This window comes from Macaca nemestrina, chromosome 10 (assembly GCF_043159975.1).
Source record: "Macaca nemestrina isolate mMacNem1 chromosome 10, mMacNem.hap1, whole genome shotgun sequence".
NCBI lineage: Eukaryota > Metazoa > Chordata > Mammalia > Primates > Cercopithecidae > Macaca > Macaca nemestrina.
The window spans coordinates 130543774-130565502 of NC_092134.1; the positions used below are offsets into that span (position 1 = coordinate 130543774).

At 42.1% G+C, this 21729-nt stretch overlaps 1 protein-coding gene across 2 annotated transcripts in view; it reads right to left on the bottom strand.

Moving 5' to 3' along the window:
* The window catches only part of LOC105465902 (small integral membrane protein 10 like 1), a 295615-nt gene that overhangs the window by 18571 nt on the left and 255315 nt on the right, over nucleotides 1-21729 (bottom strand). Inside the window, exon 3 of one of the 2 annotated variants that reach the window (XM_071072207.1) lies at nucleotides 15260-15382. The exons of the other annotated variant lie outside the window; for it this stretch is intronic. Within the exon in view, the coding sequence (XP_070928308.1) occupies nucleotides 15298-15382 (85 nt within the window). The 3' untranslated portion in view covers nucleotides 15260-15297. The remainder of the gene's footprint in view (nucleotides 1-15259; nucleotides 15383-21729) is intronic. 2 annotated transcript variants of the gene reach the window in all.

Below are 21729 nucleotides of genomic sequence, written 5' to 3' on the forward strand. Positions count from 1 at the left end.
CATAAAGTCCTAAAGATATTCAACAAAACTGCGTTCCCACCTACCTCAAGGGATGTTGGGAGGCTCAGATAAGATAATGCTTGGAAATGATTACAAAACTTGTCAAATTCTGTACAAATGCAAGACATTATTGGCACTGTCCTGGTATTTCACGGTTAAGAAGCTGGTGGGAGTAGTTTTCCCATTTGATTTCTATGCAAATTGTATGTAGGAAGCCTTCTCTGGTTAGTGCCTATGCTGATTAAAGGGCAAGATGCTCTCAGCTTTGTTCAAGACACAGCAACCTCCATAAACATACCTCCAGGATGTTTGGTTACCAGCCAGTGTTGTCAGGTGTAGCATGCCATTACATTTCCCGTTAAATTTTCCTACCTGATTAATAATTTAAAATGTAGAAGTGCTAAATTCCTTCTGGTTTAATCTAAAATGCTGCTTGAGTTGTGATTTCGAATTCTGTTCTATTGCAGGCTTCTCTTTATTCCCATCCTTATCATCTATCTTTATCTTCTTGCATGGACAAGTAGAATCTATTCTTGAATTTTCTGGGCTCCCTTTTCTGGCTTCTTGGATCTTTGGGCTTGTGTAACACATAATGTTCTCATTTTGGGAACATCCATTGCTGGATCACACAGAATTGGTGTCATAAGGTGGCCCACTGAATTGAGAACAGAGAATATCTTTTTTTAATGTTAATCTGTCTCTCTTTTTTAAAAAAATTATTTTAAGTTCTGGAATACACATGCAGGGTGTGCAGGTTTGTTGCATAGGTAAACTTGTGCCATGGTGGTTTGCTGCATCTATCAACCCATCACCTAGGTATTAAGCCCAGCATGCATTAGCTATTTTTCCTGATGTTCTCTCTCCCTCTCCCCACCTCCACCTGACAGGCCCCAATGTGTGTTGTTCCCCTACTGTGTCTATGTGGAGAACAGAGAATATCTTAAAAAGTTGACTTGATAATATTTATTTCTTCTATCTTTTCCTTTAATGATTTATTTATGCAGTGAGTATTTTATTGATCTCCCACTATAAGAATACAAATGGAGATAGAGAAAAAGAGATTGATCTCACTGGGTAAGATCCCAGCTAGAAGGATGCAAGAGAGCTGAGGAGCAGAATTGGAAAAGGATTATCATTCCTTGTGCCCATTCTTGCCCTCCATCCTATCAGACTTTGGGAGGCCCTGGGCAGTGGGGAAGGTAAGGAAAACCACTGGTAAGGCTCGTACTATTCTCCCAAGAAGAAAATGAATATCATACATAGGCCCGACTCTATAACTAGGCCAGGAGGTAAAAGGCTAACCACAGAAGTCACGTACAACAAAACATCTGGAGTGACCAGCGGGTTGAAATGTAGTAGGTATGCAATCACTGTTTGTCATGTGATGCAAATGAACTCCTAGTAGAAGTGGTGTTAGTAATCCATGAATTAGTCAATATCAAATATAGTTGTGGATGATGGAGAAGGGATGGGAGCAGAAGAACTGGGAAGAGCCCAGGAGAGAATGTACCCAGATTGCTACTAGAAATATCCGGGAATTTCTTATGGAAAGAAGGAGAAATGGGACAGAATTTTGAGGACCAAGAAGAAGACTTGGAAATAATTTGATAATTTGGTTGTTCCTTCCCTTCCTCTCTTTCTCTCTCTCTCTCTCTTTTTCTTTCTTCCTTTCTTTCTTGTCTCGCTCTGTCACTCAGACTGGAGGGCAGTCGAAGCCATCTTGGCTCACTGCAACCTCCGTCTCCCGGGTTCAAGTGATTTTCCTGCTTCAGTCTCCCAAATAGCTGGGATTACAGGCATGCGCCACCATGCCTGGCTAATTTTTGTATTTTAGTTAGAGATAGGGTTTCACCATATTGGCCAGGTTGGTCTCAAACTTCCAATCTCAAGTGATCCACCTGCCTCAGCCTCTCAAAATGTTTTTCCTTTCCTTTCCTTTCCTTTCCTTTCCTTTCCTTTCCTTTCCTTTCCTTTCCTTTCCTTTCCTTTCCTTTCCTACTTTCTTTCTTTCTTTCTTGTTTTTTTGACAGATTGGAATGTAGATAATCACAGATGTGGTCATATCTCACGGCAGCCTTGAACATCTGGTCTTGAGTGATCCTCCTGTTTGTCTTTTAAATAGCTGGGACTATAAGGGCCCATAGGATGCTCAGCAATTTGGTGATTTCATGTAGCCCCTGCGTACACTGGGGTTTGATCACAGCAGCTCCCTGGTGGCCCTAGGGGGTTGGATGACGTATAGAAGGTTTTCTTTGTCATTCATGTCGAGTAACTGCTCATATAAGGCTCCTGTTGAGGCACCTTAATCAAAATCATAAGGGCCTGGGGGGCAAAACCAAACCAAATCAAACAAAAAATACCCACAAGACCTGCCAGGAACTCCCATGATTAAGCATTTGGTGATTTCTTGCTGTTCTTAAAAAATATTTTTATGTAAATGTCAAATACCTGTGCCTTAAGCAAGAGAACTTGCAAGCTTACATGCTTCCAGTTGGACTTCCTAGTAAAAATAGAAAAGGAAAGTGAACAAGGCGTTTGCTGTTATGGGCTGCTTTTCATGGAAGCAAAGATTGGAAGAAGTTGAGATTGTATTGGTTTTAGTTACTTGGAAACAAATTAGAATTTTCTTTGCCTTTTTCCTTTTCCAACTGTCAGTATAAAATAAATTAGGAAAATGTGCTTGCATTTGCCCATAAGTGATGGCAAAAAAAGTGAGACATTTTGGGTTTCCAACAGAAAAAACGAGGAAGGAGATACCTTCTAGTATTTCCAGAGAAACCTTATTGACAGCAAATCCTGTGCTGATAGAGGCTCCCCAGCAGTTATTGTCCATGAAGTCTGGTATGCTGTGTTAAAAATTATGAGAGTGCTGTTTTGGAGTCAACTCCTGCACTGGATCCCTACGGTCCAGACTAAAAATCAAAATAGTGTCCCTCATGTTGAAGTTCCGTGGCATCCAATCAAATGAAGGCATTGATTGGATGCCATCATTGATTGATGAGCAAATGAGTTGCTTTCTGACCTGAAAAATCCAGAGAGAGGGATTACAGTCTAATTTCCCAAACAGCCCAGTTTCAACTGGCAGAGTAATAAAGCTTTCTCTGTTTCAATCCTTACCAAAAAGAAAAAGGAAAAAAGCAACCCAAGATTATACAATCAGTTATTTCTCTATTGTTCTGTTTCTTGGTACCTTCATTACAAGGAAAGCAACTTTGAAATCACCAGTTGCTTTCTGTTCTTTGTTTCTGCTTTATTTAGCCCTTCTCTGTCTATAAAACCACACTCCTCTGCTTGGCTTATTGGAACACTTATTCTATTTTGTGGAATAAAGTGTTGGCTGATTCTAGAATTGCAAATAAGCCAATTAATATTTTTAAATTGTTGGAATTTTATCTTTTGCCTGTTGAGGTGTGGAAAGAATTCTGAAGGCCTTCGTTTTATCTCTTGGTGTGCTAACCTTGGGCAAGTCACTTACTACCTTGGGTTTCCATTTTCTTATTTAGCATTCAATACTTAACTATCTACATATGGAGGTGGCAGTGTCCTGGGAGCTTATTTATAGAATGATATTGATATGCACTCTGCCAATCTCTCAGAAATGGCATCAGAATAAATTTGGATTTGAAAGCCCTGTGAAACGTTCATAAATCTCCTGTATCTCAGAACAAAAGGCCACAAATCAAAGAGGGAAGTTCTTGCCTCATTTAAGACTGGACTTATAATAACAAAACATTTCATTCAATTAGTGGCAACGTGAAGAAAGATCAGATTGGAGATTTTCATCATAGCAAGCTTGATTTGGTGCAAAGAAATGCAAGAGGTCAAACCTGTGGGTTGATTCAACTAAAGAAAAATCTCTTTCTCGGATTCCTATAGTCTTGCCATAATCTAAAATGTCTCCTTACTGACAGAGGCTTTAGATATTGTTTCCCTCCTCTCCTTCCTTCTTTGTGAAGCAATTAATGGACGCTATGCTAGATTCTGGGATTAATCTATGCAGATTTGTTTGGGCTACTCACGATATACGAATAGTGTAGCTCACTAACACTGTACTAACACTGCCTTGGACAGGATAGAAGTTTGTTTCTCTGATTTCTTATGATGGCTTTTTTCCGTGAATCCTTTCTTTATATATTCTCTGCCATCCCTATGGTGTTGCCCTCATGCAAATGGTGTAAGGTGACACCCTACCACACCCACATCTCATAAGGCAGAAAAGGAGGAAAGTGGAGGTGAAGGGTATGCTCTTCCCTCTAGGGATGAAACTTAGAGGTTGCACATGGTAGTTCTGCTTATATTGCCTGGAGGCTGGGAAATGCATCTTCATATTGGGGAGCCATGTGCCCAGCTAACATTAGGGATTCTGTTCCTCTGAGAGAGAAGAGGGAATGGGACAACCAAAAACCTGGGATGCTAACAAGAACGACTCTTGGTTCCTTCCTAAGAATTGCTTACTTTAGTGAGAGAAAACAGAAGTCTAAATAGGTAATTAAACATATATTAAATATATATGTGTTTAGAGATGGCGTTTCACTATGTTGCTTAGGCTGGACTTGAACTCCTGGGCTCTAGTTATCCTCCTGTTGTAGCCTCCCAAGTAGCTGGGATTATAGGCGTGTGCCAAGGAGCCTGGCTTGACTTTCTTCTTTCTCTAACTTGTTCCCTTTGCTGATTTTTCCTCTATACCCCTAAATGTAAGAATTTCCCTAGACTGGAATTTTGCCTGGTTCAGGTAAGGCCTGCTCCTCCTGTCTTTCTATATCTCCCTTGGAATCACATGTACCACTTTGGTGACAGCGGTTTTAAGCAAATGGCTCATACATCTCTATGCATAAAACAAAATCATGATTGTCAATCAAAATTCCCTGGACCTCAGTTTCATATTTTTTTTGCCACCGGTGGGGTATTTCCATCAAGGTTCTCTTAAGGTAACTTAATTGCCAGTAGGCAAACTCATCTTGCCTACCCCTTCTGCAAATCTCCTCACCAACATCCTGTTCCTCACAACACCACTCAGAAACTGACTCCTGGTTTGCTTTATTGGAATACATCACTGGAATAATTCAGGCTTCACAAGGTAGAGTTATCTTTTCTTTTCCCTGGACCCTGGCTCTCCATATTGTACATTAAACATAAATTGCTGATCACACTGCTGGCTTTCATCACTGTAATCTTGCTATTCAGTGCTTTGCCCATGCTATTGTTATGTTCCTCTTCTCGGCTTTAAATTTTTGTTCACTACCTGTCTTCCTACAAGATAATTTGATTTGGCTTAATTTGCTAAAAAAATCTTCACTAATAGGCCATTATGCATTGATGAGGCAATTCTCTTTGACCTTCTATTTCAAAGTGGACGTTTCGTAATATGGCCTCAACCTTCCATAATCTCCGCATTTCCTCTTAAGACGTATTAGACTAATTGCCGTTCCTGGATGTGTCCTCCACTCTCCTATCTCTGCCTCTATGTGTATTTACATGACTGTTCCTTCTTCCTGATAACCTGCCCTGTTTTACCCTGATGAAATCTTATCCATTTTAAGGGCCAATTAAAATATCACATTCTTTTGAAAGTTCCCCTAAACTTCTGTAAGCCAGCAATACATTTGGCGTTAGAGGCAGTAACTAACTTGTCTTCGTGTTGCTAGTGTCTGGCAACCCCTGGGGGTACAAATGTAGAAGCAGTAATCAGCAAGTCTGCTCAAATGTTAGAAGTGATGCTAACGTTTGACTTCCTCAGAGGTTATATTGTCTAACCTTTCCATTCCCCTCAAATGGATTGGGTGATTCTTGGAGGTAGGGTCCATTCAACTCTGTATCCTCAGTAGGATTTGTCTCACTTAATATTCGGTCAATTCAATATTGGTTTAACATAATTGTTTGGGTGATGGTAATGGTGGTGATTTTCTTGGAATGAGTAGGGGACAAGTCACTTAGTCAGGCGGACTGTAACACTACTCAAAAGAGCCACCATTTCAGACTCTTCCTAAGAAACCAAGGATATATTTTTAAGAAAGAGTCTCTCACTACACTAGTTTTAAGAGAGGGTAGAAGACAATACTGCCTGGAGGAAATTCTAGTGATCAAGACAGAAAATAGATTTTGTATACAAAATATTTTGTGATGTTTTTGTGTAGGATTGTGCTGGGGGGTTATCAAATCTAATAATGAGCTTCCTAGCTTCCTTTATCCACTTCCCTAGCTTCCTTTATCCATCTTTAAACCTGCATTCAGCTTTACCAAGGTGAGTGTTGGAGTGGTTAAGAGGAGGCTTATTTGTAAGGAAAATAGTGGTGGATAAAATTCTATGGTGTATTTCTATTAAACCTTTTGGAGAGGTCAGCAAAAGATACATTAACTCTTTTCTGACATTTCCTTATGCAACTCAAAATGCGATAAGAGAAACCGAAGTTTCTTCGATTCACCGTCTTCTACCTCTCACCATGGTCCCTATCCCAGTTCAGTGATAAAGAAGAAGCAGTTGTTTAGAAATGGGTCATTAGGAGAGTGGATGAAATCTCCTGGTTCAAATCTTACATTGATGCAATTCTGTTAAGCTTCAATGCCTGTTTTTAAAACATGTGAGTTAGTTTGGTTCAATGATTATGGCCAAGGCATCTGATTGGATAACATAATGTCATGAAGTTGTATGGCTTTGGCCCCTGCCCTTAAAACTTTTAGTATAGTCGAGGCAGAGACATAAGAAACGGATTAATCCCAACTAAGCAGAGTCATTATTCTTAACACCAGATGATGGGTAGCGATATGCTTGAATAGAGAAAAAAAATGGGGCTCTACTCCAAGCCATACTGCCTGTATTTATTCCTGCCTCTACCTCTTACTTGCTCTGTAACTTTGGGCAAGTTACCTAATTTCCTTGTGCCTCAGTTTCTTCATTAGTAAACTGATGCTGTAATAATACTTTATATGCTATTTAGGATTATGGTGAGGGTTAAAATGAGTAAATATTTGTAAAGTACTCAGAATTTGTAAAATACTTACAATAGTGCCTGGGACATAGTAATTGCTATGTAGTCATTATTACTTGTTATAACTGTTAAAAATGGTTTTATTGCAGTAAAAAAATCCATAACCCTAAATTTGCCACTTAACTTCTTTTTTTTTTTTTTTTTTGAGACGGAGTCTCCCTCTGCCGCCCAGGCTGGAGTGCAGTGGCCGGATCTCAGCTCACTGCAAGCTCCGCCTCCCGGGTTCAGGCCATTCTCCTGCCTCAGCCTCCCGAGTAGCTGGGACTACAGGCGCCCGCCACCTCGCCCGGCTAGTTTTTTGTATTTTTTTTAGTAGAGACGGGGTTTCACCGTGTTAGCCAGGATGGTCTCGATCTCCCGACCTCGTGATCCGCCCGTCTCGGCCTCCCAAAGTGCTGGGATTACAGGCTTGAGCCACCGCGCCCGGCCACACTTAACTTCTTTTAAGAGGATAGTTCAGTTATGTTAAGTATATTCACGTTGTTGTGCAACACAGAGATCTCTTCAAGTTTTTCATCTTGCAAAACTAAAAGTCTATACCCATTGAACAGTAATTTTTCCTTCCCCCAGCCCTTGACACCCACCTTTCTACTTTCCATTTTTATGAATTTGACTACTTTAGATACCTCACATAAGTGGACTCATGCAGTCTTGGTCTTTTTGTGACTGGCTTCTTTCATCTAGCATAATGTTCTCAAAGTTTATCCATGTGACCATGCTTGTTCATCCATATGACCTTGTTCATAGCATAGGAAAGGATTCTTTCCTTGTTAAAGGCTGAATAATAATCCGTCATATGTATATACCACATTTTTAACTTCGTTCATCCATAGATGAACATCTGAGTTGCTCTACTTCTTGGCTATTGTGAATAATGCTGCAATAAAGAAGAATATGTAAGGATCTTTTCAAGATACTGATTTCTTCTTGGTGCAGTGGCTCACACCTGTAATCCCAGCACTTTGGGAGGCCAAGGCAGGTGGATCACTTGAGACCAGGAGTTTGAGACCAGACTGGCCAACATGATGAAACCCTGCCTCTACTAAAAATACAAAAGCTAGCCAGGCATTTTGGCAAACACCTGTAATCCCAACTACTCAGGAGGCGGAGGCATGAGAATCCCTTGAACCAGGGAGGCAGAGGCTGCAGTGAGCCTAGATTGCACCACTGCACTCCAGCCTGGATGACAGAGTGAGACCATGTCTCAAAAAAAAAAAAAAATCCTGATGTTGAATATCTGTCCAGAAGAGGGATTGCTGGATTATATGGTAACTCTATTTTTAATTTTTCGAGAAACCTCTATATTGTTTTCTGCAGTGGCTGCTCCAGTTTACATTCCCACAGCTGTGTACAAGGACTCTAATTTCTCCACATCCTTACTAACACTTGTTATTTTCTGTTGTTTTGAAAGTGGCCATTCCAATAGGTCTGAGGTGATAGCTCATTGTTATAATTATTGCATTTCTTATCGATCAGCTGATAGAAATCCTCCTTGCCCTGCTGTCCCATCACCATGGTTTAAAAGAGTCTGACCTAGAGTTTAAAATATCTAAGAGACAAAGACAGGAATCAGTCTCAAAATTGCCCACGAGGATGTGTGCTAAGTCCAAGAGAAAACATAGGTCCTAAAACTTCATTTAAATCCACTGAAATCTCTTCATGGTGTACCACAGTGTGTTTTCTTCCTTGTTCGTTCACTACCAGGCAAGGCTTTTGGCTACATCTTAAGAGTTATAATTCTTTTCGTCCTCCCCTCCTTCCTCTTTCTTTTTATTTTTAGTATGGGGGTTTAAACTCTGGGAATTCATTTCCTAAAACAGCTAAAATTTTAGAAAGCCAACTTTTTGAGCATATGTCATGGTGAGGGCACTTTGCCCCACATCTAATCAGTCACCAAGTCCCTTTAATTTCACCTTCATAAAGTCTTTAATACTTTTCAGGCCCAGGGCTACCATGCTGCTTAACCCATACTGGCTCTTGCCTGTGAAGTGCCGTCACTGACCTGCTCTCTGTTTGTGCAGGTTTGGTTAGTCTTCCTAAAGCACGGCTCTTACCATGCCAAGCATTGACTTCACATTCTCAATGACTCTGTTTTGCCAGCAGAATAATGACTCAACTCTTCAGTTTTTGAAGATCTCCTTGGTCTGCTCCCCAGTGTCATTTCAGACTGTCACAACCTCCTCTTCCGCTGCCCTCTTCTTGTCACCCTCTCATTGTAGTCTCCAGTCACATGCTTTTCTTTAATGAGGGTAATTACTCTGATAGTTTTACTTCATTCTTTAAGGTCCATCTCAAGTTATAATAATCATATATTATATGTAATATATATAATATGTAATATATATTATATATTACATATATATAATATGTAATATAATCATTGATCATTTACTATATGTCAGTTACCAATTGATATGGATCAGTTCATTTAATTCTCACAATGACCCCATGAAGGGATTACTATCATCACCTGCATTTTGCAGACGAGAAAAACTGGACAGAGTAATTTGGGCAAGCTCAAGGTCTCCCAAGGACCTGGGTTCGTGTCCAGACAATCTGAGTCTAGAACCCAAGATTTTAGCCACTGCTGAAAGGTTGCATTTGACAGTGTCTTCTCACCTACCCCTTGTTAGAATTCAGTACAGATGAATAATCATTTATTTGGCACCAGGACTCTATAATAGACTTTGTAGAAATAAGGCAATGCAAAGTTGATTAAGATGGTTCTAGTCATCAGTGGTTCATAATGTAGGAATTAATAGGTTCTTCCTCTGTGTTCCCCAAATTTATTACAGTTCACATGACATGACACCTTGAACATTGCTATTCATGCACATTTTTGTCTTCCCCAATGCATGATTAGTTCTTCTTGCCCAGGGACCTTTCTGTCTATACCTAGAAACACGTTTACTGAATTCAAGCAAATCCTACTCATATTTTCATTTGTTGCATTTTCCCCATGGAACTTTCCAGGATCATGCTTCTTCATGTTCCCACCAGAAAACAGTATCATCAAGTTACTAGGGACCTGAGACTTTTTCATCTTCAGCCCCTAATAAAAACAGCTAATGTCTACTGTGCATTTCCCTTATTGTAGGCATTTTGCGTGAATAAATTAACCTCACAACAACCCCAACAAAGTGAAACCTATTTTTATCTCGATTGTATGGATGAGAACTGAAGTACCATGACTTCAGTAACTTGCCAAAGGTCACCTAAGTATTACTGGCAGAGGCAGGATTTACAGCCAGGCTGTTGCATCCCAGATCTATGAGGTTAATCTCCCTGCCCAGTGCCTCTTCTGCCTCAGTCATTGCATTTCACAGTGACTTTGCAAACATTTGTTAAAAAAAAAAAAGGCCTTTTTGTACCGCTGGCACATGATTAGATTTCTTAGTATCTTGTTTTGACCTGTCTTTGTATTATATATTTTCTGACTTACTCTGATTCTAACTGCGGTGGCTTACGCCTGTAATCCCAGCTCTTTGGGAGGCCGAGGTGGGCAGATCATGAGGTTAGGAGATCGACACCATCCTGGCTAACACGGTGAGACGCTGTCTCTACTAAAAATACAAAAAATTAGCCAGGTGTGGTGGTGCACACCTGTAGTCCCAGCTACTCAGGAGGCTGAGGCAGGAGAATCGCTTGAACCCATGGATGTTGCAGTGAGCCGAGATTGTGCCAGTGCACTCCAGCCTGGGCAAAAGAGAGAGAATCCATCTTAAAAAAAAAAAAAAAAGAATCAATTTTTGGCCTTCCTTCGAATTTCCCAAGGTACTGAGTGTAATAGCTGGGTCACTGAACAGGTACTTGAAACATGCTTGATCTCATACTAGGACACAGGGCTAACCTTTAGCCATATCTAATCTGTGGTAGAGGTGGAAGGCCCAGTTCATAGGACTTTTGCCTCATTCTAGGCTCCCTATTCCCCGGGGAAGAAATTTGAGTCTTGGTGTCTGGAAACTATTCCCTAAGGCAGGATGATAGTTGGGGTTTGGACTGAAAGAAGCACCTTGCTCTGGTTCACATGCCTGGAGGCATGCTGGCAGGTGCTGCACAGCTTGGTTCTTAAGGGGGTGGGTGTCACAGTGGCAGGATATGCCCCAGCTCAACCCACTTTCCAGAATCTGATCTCACTCTGGAGGAGGTAGGTGCAAAAACTTTTGAGTTTCTTTGGTGCTGTCAAAAAAACTTTCCATATTTTCTGTGAGGCCTACCTATGGTATTAATTACAGATCAATTTAATATAATCAAACTAATACCACATATTTTCCAGAAAGAAGGATGGTGGTGAGTTTATTATTTTTCTGCTTTCACTGGCTCAAACCTGTGATGATTTTTTTTGGTCTGTTTTTCTTTTGTTCTTTGTTTTTTTTTGAAACAGACTCTTGCTCTGTCACCTAGGCTGGAGTGCAGTGGTACAGTCTCAGCTCATTGCAGTCTCCACCTCCTGGGCTCAAGTGATTCTCCCACGTTAGCTTCTGTAGTAGCTTGGACCATAGGTGTGTGCCACCGCGTCTGGCTAATTTTCTTTTTTAAAGTATTTTAACTTTTATTTTAGGTTCTGGGTATGTACAGGTTTGTTTTATAGGTAAACTCGTGATTCAGGGGTTTGGTGTACAGATTATTTCACCACCTGGTCACTAAGGCAGTTTTAGTTTGTTTTTTTTTTTCTGAACCCCTCCCTCCTCCCATCCTTTCACTCGAGTAGGCCTCAGTATCTGTTATTCCCCTCAATGTGTCCATGAGTTCTCATTACTTAGTTCCCACTTATAAGTGAAAACATGAGTTTTATGGTTTTCTATTCCTGTATTAGTGTGCTAAGGATAATGACCTCTAGCTCCATTCAGGTTCCTGCAAAGGACATTATCTCATTCTTTTTTTTTTTTTTTTTTTTTTTTTTTTTGAGACGGAGTCTCGCTCTGTCGCCGGGGCTGGAGCGCAGTGGCCGGATCTCAGCTCACTGCAAGCTCCGCCTCCCGGGTTTACGCCATTCTCCTGCCTCAGCCTCCTGTGTAGCTGGGACTACAGGCGCCCGCCACCTCACCCGGCTAGTTTTTTGTATTTTTTTAGTAGAGACGGGGTTTCACCGTGTTCGCCAGGATGGTCTCGATCTCCTGACCTCGTGATCCGCCCGTCTCGGCCTCCCAAAGTGCTGGGATTACAGGCTTGAGCCACCGCGCCCGGCCATCTCATTCTTTTTTATGGCTGCATAGTATTCCATGGTGTATATTTACCACATTTTCTTTATCTAGTAGGCTGTTGATGGGCATTTTGGTTGCTTCTATGTCTTTGCTATTGTGAATAGTGCTGCAATGAACATATGCATTGTCTTTATAATAGAACAATTGATACATCTTTGGTTATATACCCAGCAATGGAATTTCTGGGTCAAATGCTATTTATTTTTTGTGGAGATGGGGTCTCCCTATGTTGCCTGGGCTAGCCTTGAACTCCTAGGCTGCAGCAATTCTCTTACCTTAGCCTCCCAAAATGCTGAGATTACAGGCACAAGCCACTGTACCCAGGTGTTTTGTTCTATTGAGACAGGGTCTTGCTGTGTTGCCCAGGCTGGAGTGTCTGATCATAGCTCACTGTACCCTCAAACTCCTGAGCTTGAGGGATCCTCCCACCTCAGCCTCCCAAGTAGCTGGGACTGCAGGCATGTGTCTCTGCATCTGGCCAATTTTTAATTTTTTTTTTTTTTTACAGAGATGGGATCTTGCTTTGTTGTGCAGGTTGGTCTCAAACTTTTGTCCTCAAGGGACCCGTCCACCTTGGCCTAGGATTACAGGTATGAACCACTGCACCCGGCCAATAATTTGTTTAATTCTAGTGCTTCCTTTATAGAAGACCATATGAGATCACAGACTAGTAACCAGAAGTCTAGTTATTAATTTATCAATAAACATCTTTATCACTTCCTATGTGCCAGACCCTGCTAGATACTGAGAAAACTTCAGAGGAATGGACTCAGGAAGGGGAACATCACACACCGGGGCCTATCATGGGGAGGGGGGAGGGGGGAGGGGGGAGGGATTGCATTGGGAGTTATACCTGATGTAAATGACGAGTTGATGGGTGCAGCACACCAACATGGCACAAGTATACATATGTAACAAACCTGCACGTTATGCACATGTACCCTACAACTTAAAGTATAATAATAATAAATAAATTAAAAAAAAAAAGGAAAGAGCACACTTGTACCTTCTTTTTAAGATGGTGAAGAAATCTGAAAATAAAATGATAGCTGCCTTTGACATTTGAAAAGTGAAGAAGGACTTAATTTTATATATATGGCACCTCAAGAATAAATTTGGGGTAAACAGTTTGAAATTATAAGAAGGCATATTTCAACTACTGGAAAGAATAATTGTCCATATATGAACTATTCCTCTCAATGTACCAAGTTCTCCATCACTAGGGCTGAGAGACCACTTGACAGGTATGCTGTATATGAGGGAAAAGCATTCTTCTATTCAACAAAAAGACCTTGCATGTCTGTTGAGATGGACACCATTGAAGATACCTTCACACCATGAAATTAAACGATTCTATTATACTTGATAGCATATGTGAGACAGCCAAGTGTAGAGAATTACCCGGAGAAACTCCAACCTGCCTTTGCACTGGGAGGAGTGTGCGCTGGGCTGGAGCCTTGGGAAGTTCGTGCTGTTTTGCAGGGTGTTGGAGCCTGACCTCTTCTGTTTCGGGGTGTGGTAACCTGGGATTCAATCTGTGAGGTGGGAAAACTGGCTAGCAGGATTCTTGCTTTGCTCAGAGTCCCTGTCCCCCTTTCTTTCCTCTTTGTGCAATGAATTACATTGTTCTCACCCTTCAAAGTGCCTGTGAGCCTAATATTTCATGGCTGTGTGGCAAGAACCAGGCTTAGCTAAACTAAGGAGAAAGTCCTACAACATGTGTAAAAAGCCAAGGAAGTAAAAACAGTTTATTAATGTAACAACAGATAACTAATATAATAACTACAGGCCAGATGCAGTGGCTCACACCTGTGATCCCAGCTCTTTGGGAGGCTAAGGTGGGTGGATTGCTTGAGCCCAGGGAGTTCAAGACCAGCCTGGGAAATATGGCAAAACTGTCTCTAAAAAAATATAAAAATTAGGCGGTCCTGTTGGTGTGAGCCTGTAGTCTCAGCCACTAGGGAGGCTGAGGTTGGGGGATTGCTTGAGCTTGGGAGGTGGAGTTTGCAGTCAGCTGAGTTCACACCACTGCATCCCAACGTGGGTGACAGAGTGAACCCTGTCTCCCCCCAGAAATTATATATATATATAAAATATATTTAATAACTACAATTTCTTTAAATAAAAACCCTGCATTTGTAACCTTACAGTTTCATTAGCTCTCACCCCAGCAAGGCCAGGTTTCCCTCTGGGACCCACTGTGTCCATTACCTACAAATGCTCAGTGGGTGAGAAAGAGCAGCACATCTCCATGAGGGGAGAGCAAATTGCTCCCGTGTTTCAACATAGGGGTCACCAGGCAGCTATCCTTTCCCTGACTCTGGTTGAAATTGAGGCAATGAGATGGCCCTATGACATTTGGATGGACATCTAACCTGGTGTTCCTATTTTTAAGTGGTCAGGAAGAAGTCAAAGCTTCTAGAGGAGGTGGGTTACTCCTGCCCCTTAACTCCTCAGTCCAGTTCTCCTCTAGGACCTCAGAGACTCCACTTTGCACATTTGCAAGTCAGATCTTGCACTTTTCCATGGTTGAAAATATTCTTATATTGTTGCCAGTGCAGGTAAAATTCTCCCTTTTTCCACTGGCCTGTAACTTACTGCATTATTGTCTCATTTGAGTCCTATGTTTGCTGAGGTTATTGTCTGCAGATTTTTTTTTTTTTTATCAGCTTCTTGCTTCCCTAGCTCCTGACTATTGTGTTTGGGTTACACTTAATTGCACACGGCTTGCCAAGGAAACTGAGCTTACAGAAAAAGAAAATGTTCTCTAGTGTGCGTCCATTTTCCCCTTCCTTTAGAGTGAAGCCCTGTGAAGCGCCACATTTCACAGGTCAAAGCCAGCAGTGAGGAGAACACAGAGATAACTAGGCTGGAAGGACAAATAAAGTGATTGAGAGCTTAGGCTCTAGGGATCTGGGTGCAGTGGCTCACTCCTGTAATCTTAGCCTTTTGAGAGGCCAAGGCAGCAGGATTGCCTGAGCCCAGGAGTTTGAGACCAGCCTGGGCAACATAACAAGACCCTTGTCTTTACAAAACATAAAATAACTAGTCTGGTGCAATGGCATGTACCTGCTGTCCCAACTCCTCGGGAGGCTGCAGCAGGAGGATCACTTGAGGCCAGGAGTGTGAGGCTGCAATGAGCTACGATTCTGCCACTGTACCCAGCCTGGGCAACAGAGTGAGATTCTGTCTCTGAAAGTAAACAAACAAACAAACAAACAAAATGAGAAGGCATAGTCTAGTTTCAGATTGCCAGTAGGTTTGTTTCCTTATTATATGACATTTACTGAGTGACTTCTCATAAATTAATGACCCTCTCTCTCTGGGCCATGGTTTCCTCATCTAGAAAAGGGGAATAATAAGATTGCCATAGGTTTGGCATTAGGAAAAAGTAATGTATGCCTATGGCGTATATTACTCAATAAATATCGGGTACTATTATTATTATTATTACTGAGAGGTTTCTCTCAATATAATATTGTCAATCCTGTGGTTACTGAGGAGAAGGAATTCGCTGCAACATTCTAAGAAAACTAAGATTTAAAGGGAGTTTGACCCTGTGATGGGATTCATGCACATTAGCTAAAGACTTAATTGAGAGCTGAGGCTGACCAGGTGAGCTTGTCCCTTGTCCTTGCTTGTTTTCTCATGCCTAAAGTGCTACAGCCAGGGACACATTTCAGCTTGATACTGGCCCCAGGAGGACTGAAAAAGGCAGGAGCAGGAGCCAGGTCCGCAGAACCAAATAGCACTTAATGTTAATGACACTCCGGAGACTGACTATCTTTAGGCAAATCTGGAGTCACTTAATCTCTCAGCCTCAAGGTTCATCACCAGAAAAATAGCAATAATAATACCTAGTGCGTGGGACCATGGTGAGAATCAAATAAGATAGTAGCACACGTGGAATCATATAACATGTGGTTGTTGGTAGTAGTAACGTAGTAGTAGTTATCATGCTCAGCTACAATTTTCTTTCAGGGATCCCCCAGGGTTAGGACATAGTTTGCATTAGAGTGTTCCCTTAGAGTCAAAGTAGCCATCTGGCTCTCACTGGGATACTTGGTCCTGTCCTCTGACACAAAGCAGTATTTTGGAGGCTCAGTAAAGCAATTTCTGGTTCCAGCCTAGATGACAGTCTTGCAAACTTGGACCAGGAGGTGGGGGTCATCTCAGATATCTGGTGGAGAGAGAATTTCTCCTCTGCCCCTCAGAGAAGCAGATAAACAGGGCTCATGGTAATGGAGCAATGCAACCTAAGTTTAGAAAGGGACCTTATCAGAGGTTTCCTCCTAACATCCTCCCTGCTTCTCCCTTCCCCCAGTTCCCTTTTCTTCCCTTGCTCCTTGGGCATTCTCATTGTGTGAGCAAGGCTTTTTTTGTTGTTGTTGTTAACAACCACCTGGGAATGCCTCCTTCAGGGACAAGGGGCTGAGGGTTCTATAAAGGCCAGCAGAGCTCTCTAGCTCTTACCCGTACACACCACAGCTCCAGGGCCTGCCCACCTGCCTGCTCGGCCTACCTGCCTGCTCACCTTCCCAGCCTCCTACCCTCCCTGCTGACACCATGCTCAGGAAGGCCCTGATCTTCTCAGCCTTATGGGTCCTCGCTGTGACATTTCCCACTCTCCCCCCAGGTAAGTGCACCATGGGAAGTCTTTTGGAGAATGGGGCTAAAATTATTTGTGTGTGTGTGTGTGTGTGTGTGTGTGTGTGTACAGAAAGAGAGAAGGGGATTGGAGAGAGAGAGAGAGAGAGAGAGGCCTGCTATGAAAGTTGTAAAGCTGAATTGGGTAAGAATCATATGGATTTGGTCTTGAGATGGGATGGGTGGCTGAACTCGGAGGGCTTGAGTAATTGAGTGGCTAAGATAAGATTTGTGTTGTGTTTGAATTGACCTCATAAACATAATGGGCTGGGCCCGCTGTCGTTAGGGCACCTGATTAGAGAACTTCTGAGGTTTTTCTGTGGTCTCACTCCCTACTGGGTGCTGAAAAGGCATTACTCTATTTCTCTCAGGTTAAAAAGTCCCAGGAGGTATCCTCATTTGATGGTGAGGTGCGGTAAATTTCAGAGCACTTTAGCATCTATCTTGGTCACAGGCAGTGGACATGAGTAGGTCTGGAATGGAAACTTGTAAATCATGTTGAGAAAATAAAGAAATCGCTGTTCTTCATGAAACTTTCAGCTAAAAGCATTCTTTCCTGGTTCTACCTGAATGCAGGTCAATTTCTCAGGAGGAGGGGTGCTCATTCATTTGTATTGAAAAGGTTACTTTCCCCTCCTCTTCCTCTGGCTCTCCCCCCGGTAGCTCTCGGTGTGGGAGATGCTGGGTGTAGCTTGTTGACTGATACAAACTATGATAAAGCAAAGTGTCTACATTACAGAGCATGTAATCCTGGCCTCCTGGGCCCATGACCCGCTGCAGTGCCCCTGCATGTCATCCATCACTGTAGCCTAAGGGGAGCCTGGTTGTTGCTCAACAGACCCACACGTTTATGATGCTGATACGGTCAGCAAGCCCCAGAATGTCTGGCTTGTGCATTCTGTGAGACAGGGTGGAAAATAGTTAGACATGGTCCATTAAATGAAAAAATGGTAGGAGTAGCCCAGTTAGTGTCTATTTCATTCTTGCTCCATTCCTTAGAAATAGCTGGTTTCCTTGATCCTTAACCCCTTTTGGTTTTTGTTTTTTGCTTTCAGGAACCTGGAAGAAGTATAAAGGGGAGTCTTAGACTTTTTCTTCCAGTCTGACCAATACACATTTAGAGGCAGAATATCAAATGCTGACCCCTTGAAAGGAGGGTGGGTGGGGAGCTCTAAGCACCCTCCCAGGCAGCAGTTAGTCTACTGGACTTTCTAGCAGGTGACAGAAGAGAGGCTTGTGGTGAGACCACATTTGGTGTGGTCTGCCACATTATGTTCCATGTTTCTCCCAGAAAAAGATCTACCTAAGAGTGAAAATTCTCACTGGAAAGTACTTGCGCTGTTCTTTTCTTTTTGACTCCTTTAGAATCAACCACTGACCTACCAGAATCCACCATGGACCTGGAGTCGCCCACAGATGTGTACCTGGAGAACACCCAGGCTTTCAGTGAGTGAGGGTCTGGCTTCGCAGACCAGGGTCTTCGCAAGCTAGGCGATGGGCTCCCATATTTTGCATTCCTGAGGCAAGACCTGCTTTCCTCCAGCAGACTGGATTCCCACCATTGGCTTGTGACCGTTCCCATCTTTCATTTTGTTTACCCAGAATTCTCTGCTGATGTGAAGTTGGCCACTTCTAGCTTTCTGCAAGAAACCACCTCCTATCTTGTGGAGGAAGCCGCCTTCAGCTCTGTGGAAGAAGCCTTCTCCAGCTTGGTGGAAGAAGCCATTGAGGTCTCAGGTGATAATTCCTGGCTCCAAATCTGCAGAAATGTCTCCCTGCCTCCCTTAGCCTGCTTACATCTCATTGCTTAGGAATGTCCTAGGGTAGCTTACATATTTGGGGAGATTTTTGCTCCTTTGTTCTCTGAGGTTAACTTTTGCCAAACTGTCTTGAAACTTGAGGCAAATATAAGCATTTTCCCAGAATATTTTTTCACAGACGGAGCCTGTTGGATACCAGCATGGCTCCAGCCCTGAGGTCTGCCCCAGTCTGATCTCTGGGGACAACCTCTGGGCTTCTCTAAAGAGGACAAGCTCCTTGTGGTCTCCATGCGGACAAATGTGGTAACAAGAATGGGGTCAATAACTTCCTTTTCTTTCCCAGCTGATTACAGCACAGTTCAGAGAGAGACCATTGTGAATGAAGATTATAAGAGTAAATGTTCTTTGAATTTAGACTGAACAGAAGAAAAGGGAGTTAAAAGCTTCATGAATTAAGCGGATGTCCTATCTCTGCCCATTTTCTTTCTCATGCCTCCATGTTTTTTTCATTTTTCTGTCTGTCACTTAGTCAAGGAGTTTTAAGATTTCAATGCCTTCTGCCTCCAGAAACATATCCCAATAATCTGAAGGATGTCTGAGATTTTTGCTAAAATTAAGCCTTGGACCTACAAAGGCACATTTCTACATAATCTAATTATGTTTAACAATAATAGCTATGTTCTACCACTGCTCTAAGTGTTTTGGGAAATTGCAGGTAGTATCTGGAGAAATATAGAAACTGTATTTTTTTGTGGAGGCTGAAGAACCTATTAAATAAAATAGGGTTGGTTGGGTGACTTGAAATCCCAGTAGTTGTCTCCTTTGCAGGATGTACCACACCTGCATAAGGTGCCCTCCCTCAGTGTCCACAGTGTTCCCACTGCCCAGAATGTGATGAGTGGTCAATGTTAGCTATGTCTTCCTTCATTTCCACCCATATGGTTTCAAGAAAATTCTTTTGTTTGACTATAAGAGCAAGGGGAGGCCTCATGGCCCAGATCCATCTGGCCTTTTCTGCTAGTGTCCTGGCAGAAATGACCAGATGAATCTGGGCCCACCTGTTTCCATTCCTGCTTGTCAAGAGATGGTTTTGGACTGTGGCAATTACCAAAAAACAGAAGTTCTTTGGTGTTTAATAGGAAGAGCATGTTTAAAGTGTTTAATGGAGGTTTCATTGCTTAAATGCAGAAATTTATTCTCTTATTTCTAGTAGATGTCCTTGCTGTTTATTCTGAAGACCTCATGACTGGAACACCAGGTAAGTCCATAGATTTTTGTAACTTTTATTTATTCCTGGTTTTTAAGTGATTTTTCTTGAAAAGGATTCCAGGACAGACTCAAGAAGTGGGGCTCTGGTACTCTGCCCCCATTATATGCCTTTCTCACCTGGGCATCATGTTTGCTAGCACATGAGGATAGGTCTAGTTCACCTGCTACACTTATTAACTTCTAAGTGTGAGTGAAGACCATGCCTTTAATCCAGTCCTTCTCAGGGACTGCATTTACATTCCATTTCCATAGTAGGATTTGAGTCCTGGTGGAGTACCTCGAAGATTAGGAGAAAGAGGGTTTTGGTGCTACAGACTTAGTGGAATCCTACGTTTACTAACACTACTGGAGGCTCATAACAGAATGCTAGACACATGGTGAATGAGTCTTACTGACAGTGAATAAGAAACATTTCTTTACTTAATTGAAGACCAGCCCAGCACCTTCAGAGAAGACTCTTGGAGTTCACCTCAGTGAAGTTTTGTAAGTTTCTCCTCTTTTACCTTTAATATTTTACTGATGATTTGATACCATTTTCAATGCTAGTTTAAATTCACTGCTAGCAATTCCAAACTTAAACCTTCCCAGGCCGGGCGCAGTGGCTCAAGCCTGTAATCCCAGCACTTTGGGAGGCCGATTCGGGTGGATCACGAGGTCAGGAGATGGAGACCATCCTGGCTAACACGGTGAAACCCCGTCTCTACTAAAAAAATACAAAAAAATTAGCCGGGCGAGGTGGCGGGCGCCTGTAGTCCCAGCTACTTGGGAGGCTGAGGCAGGAGAATGGGGTGAACCCGGGACACGGAGCTTGCAGTGAGCTGAGATCCGGCCACTGCACTCCAGCCTGGGTGTTTTTTCTCAAAAACAAAAACAAAAACAAAAAACAAACAAAAACCAGAAAACAAACAAACAAACAAAAAACCTTCCCAGATGCTGAGATCAACTACAAAATCTAATATGGAGGTTAAAGACAATCTCTCTCCTCCCTGGAATTTATTTTCCAAGCCCAGTTGTTTGGATTTTCGGTAACTAAATAGGGATAAGATTAACAAGGACTCTTTCCTTCAAAAGAGTTTTGAGGGGAACGTGGAGTAAAATGGATGCCTGGACAGTCTGTAAATATCTCACATAAGGCAGAAGACAAGGGAGGGAGGATAAAAAAAATTACACCCTAAAGAAATTCAGTTTCATGCCCAGTGAAAGGGTGAAAAGATGGGGCTGATCTTTTGAGCCCCTGGTTCTCTTGTTTCTCTTGTTAACTCCTGTTTTTTGTTTGTTTTTGTTTTCAAATTTAGAAAATGAATCAAATTCTCCATTAGCTATGATGATCACTGCTATCCACTACTTTCTAAGAAGATTCTGTGCTGTTGAACATGCCTACCACTACGCTATAGGAGGTCTACTGCAGGAAACTAGAAAAACATAGGATGTGTCCAGCTGAGGCATTGATCCTGGCTGGGTGGGGGAAACTGTTCAGTGATGGGGAAGGGGCACTTCTTAGCTGTGTCTCATTGAGTATGGGCTCAATAAATAATTGAATTTTGAGAGTGGTTCTTATTTTATGAGAGAAGAATTGCTTAATTGTCTTGTATTAAGACCTATGATAAATTTATTTCTCTCTGATACTTTATAAACAGGCATCCCACTTTACAGGGGCCACATTTCACAGGAAAACATGAAACGAGTTTGTGGGAAGTAAGTTAGTTTTCCTACTGCTGTGGTAATAAATTACCGCAATCTTAGTGGCTTAAATGAACACGAATTTATTATCTTAGTTTTGTGGTTCACATGTCTGAACTAAGTCTCACAGGATTAAACCCATGTATCAATGCTGAGTTGCATTCTAGAAGCTTTAGAGAAGAA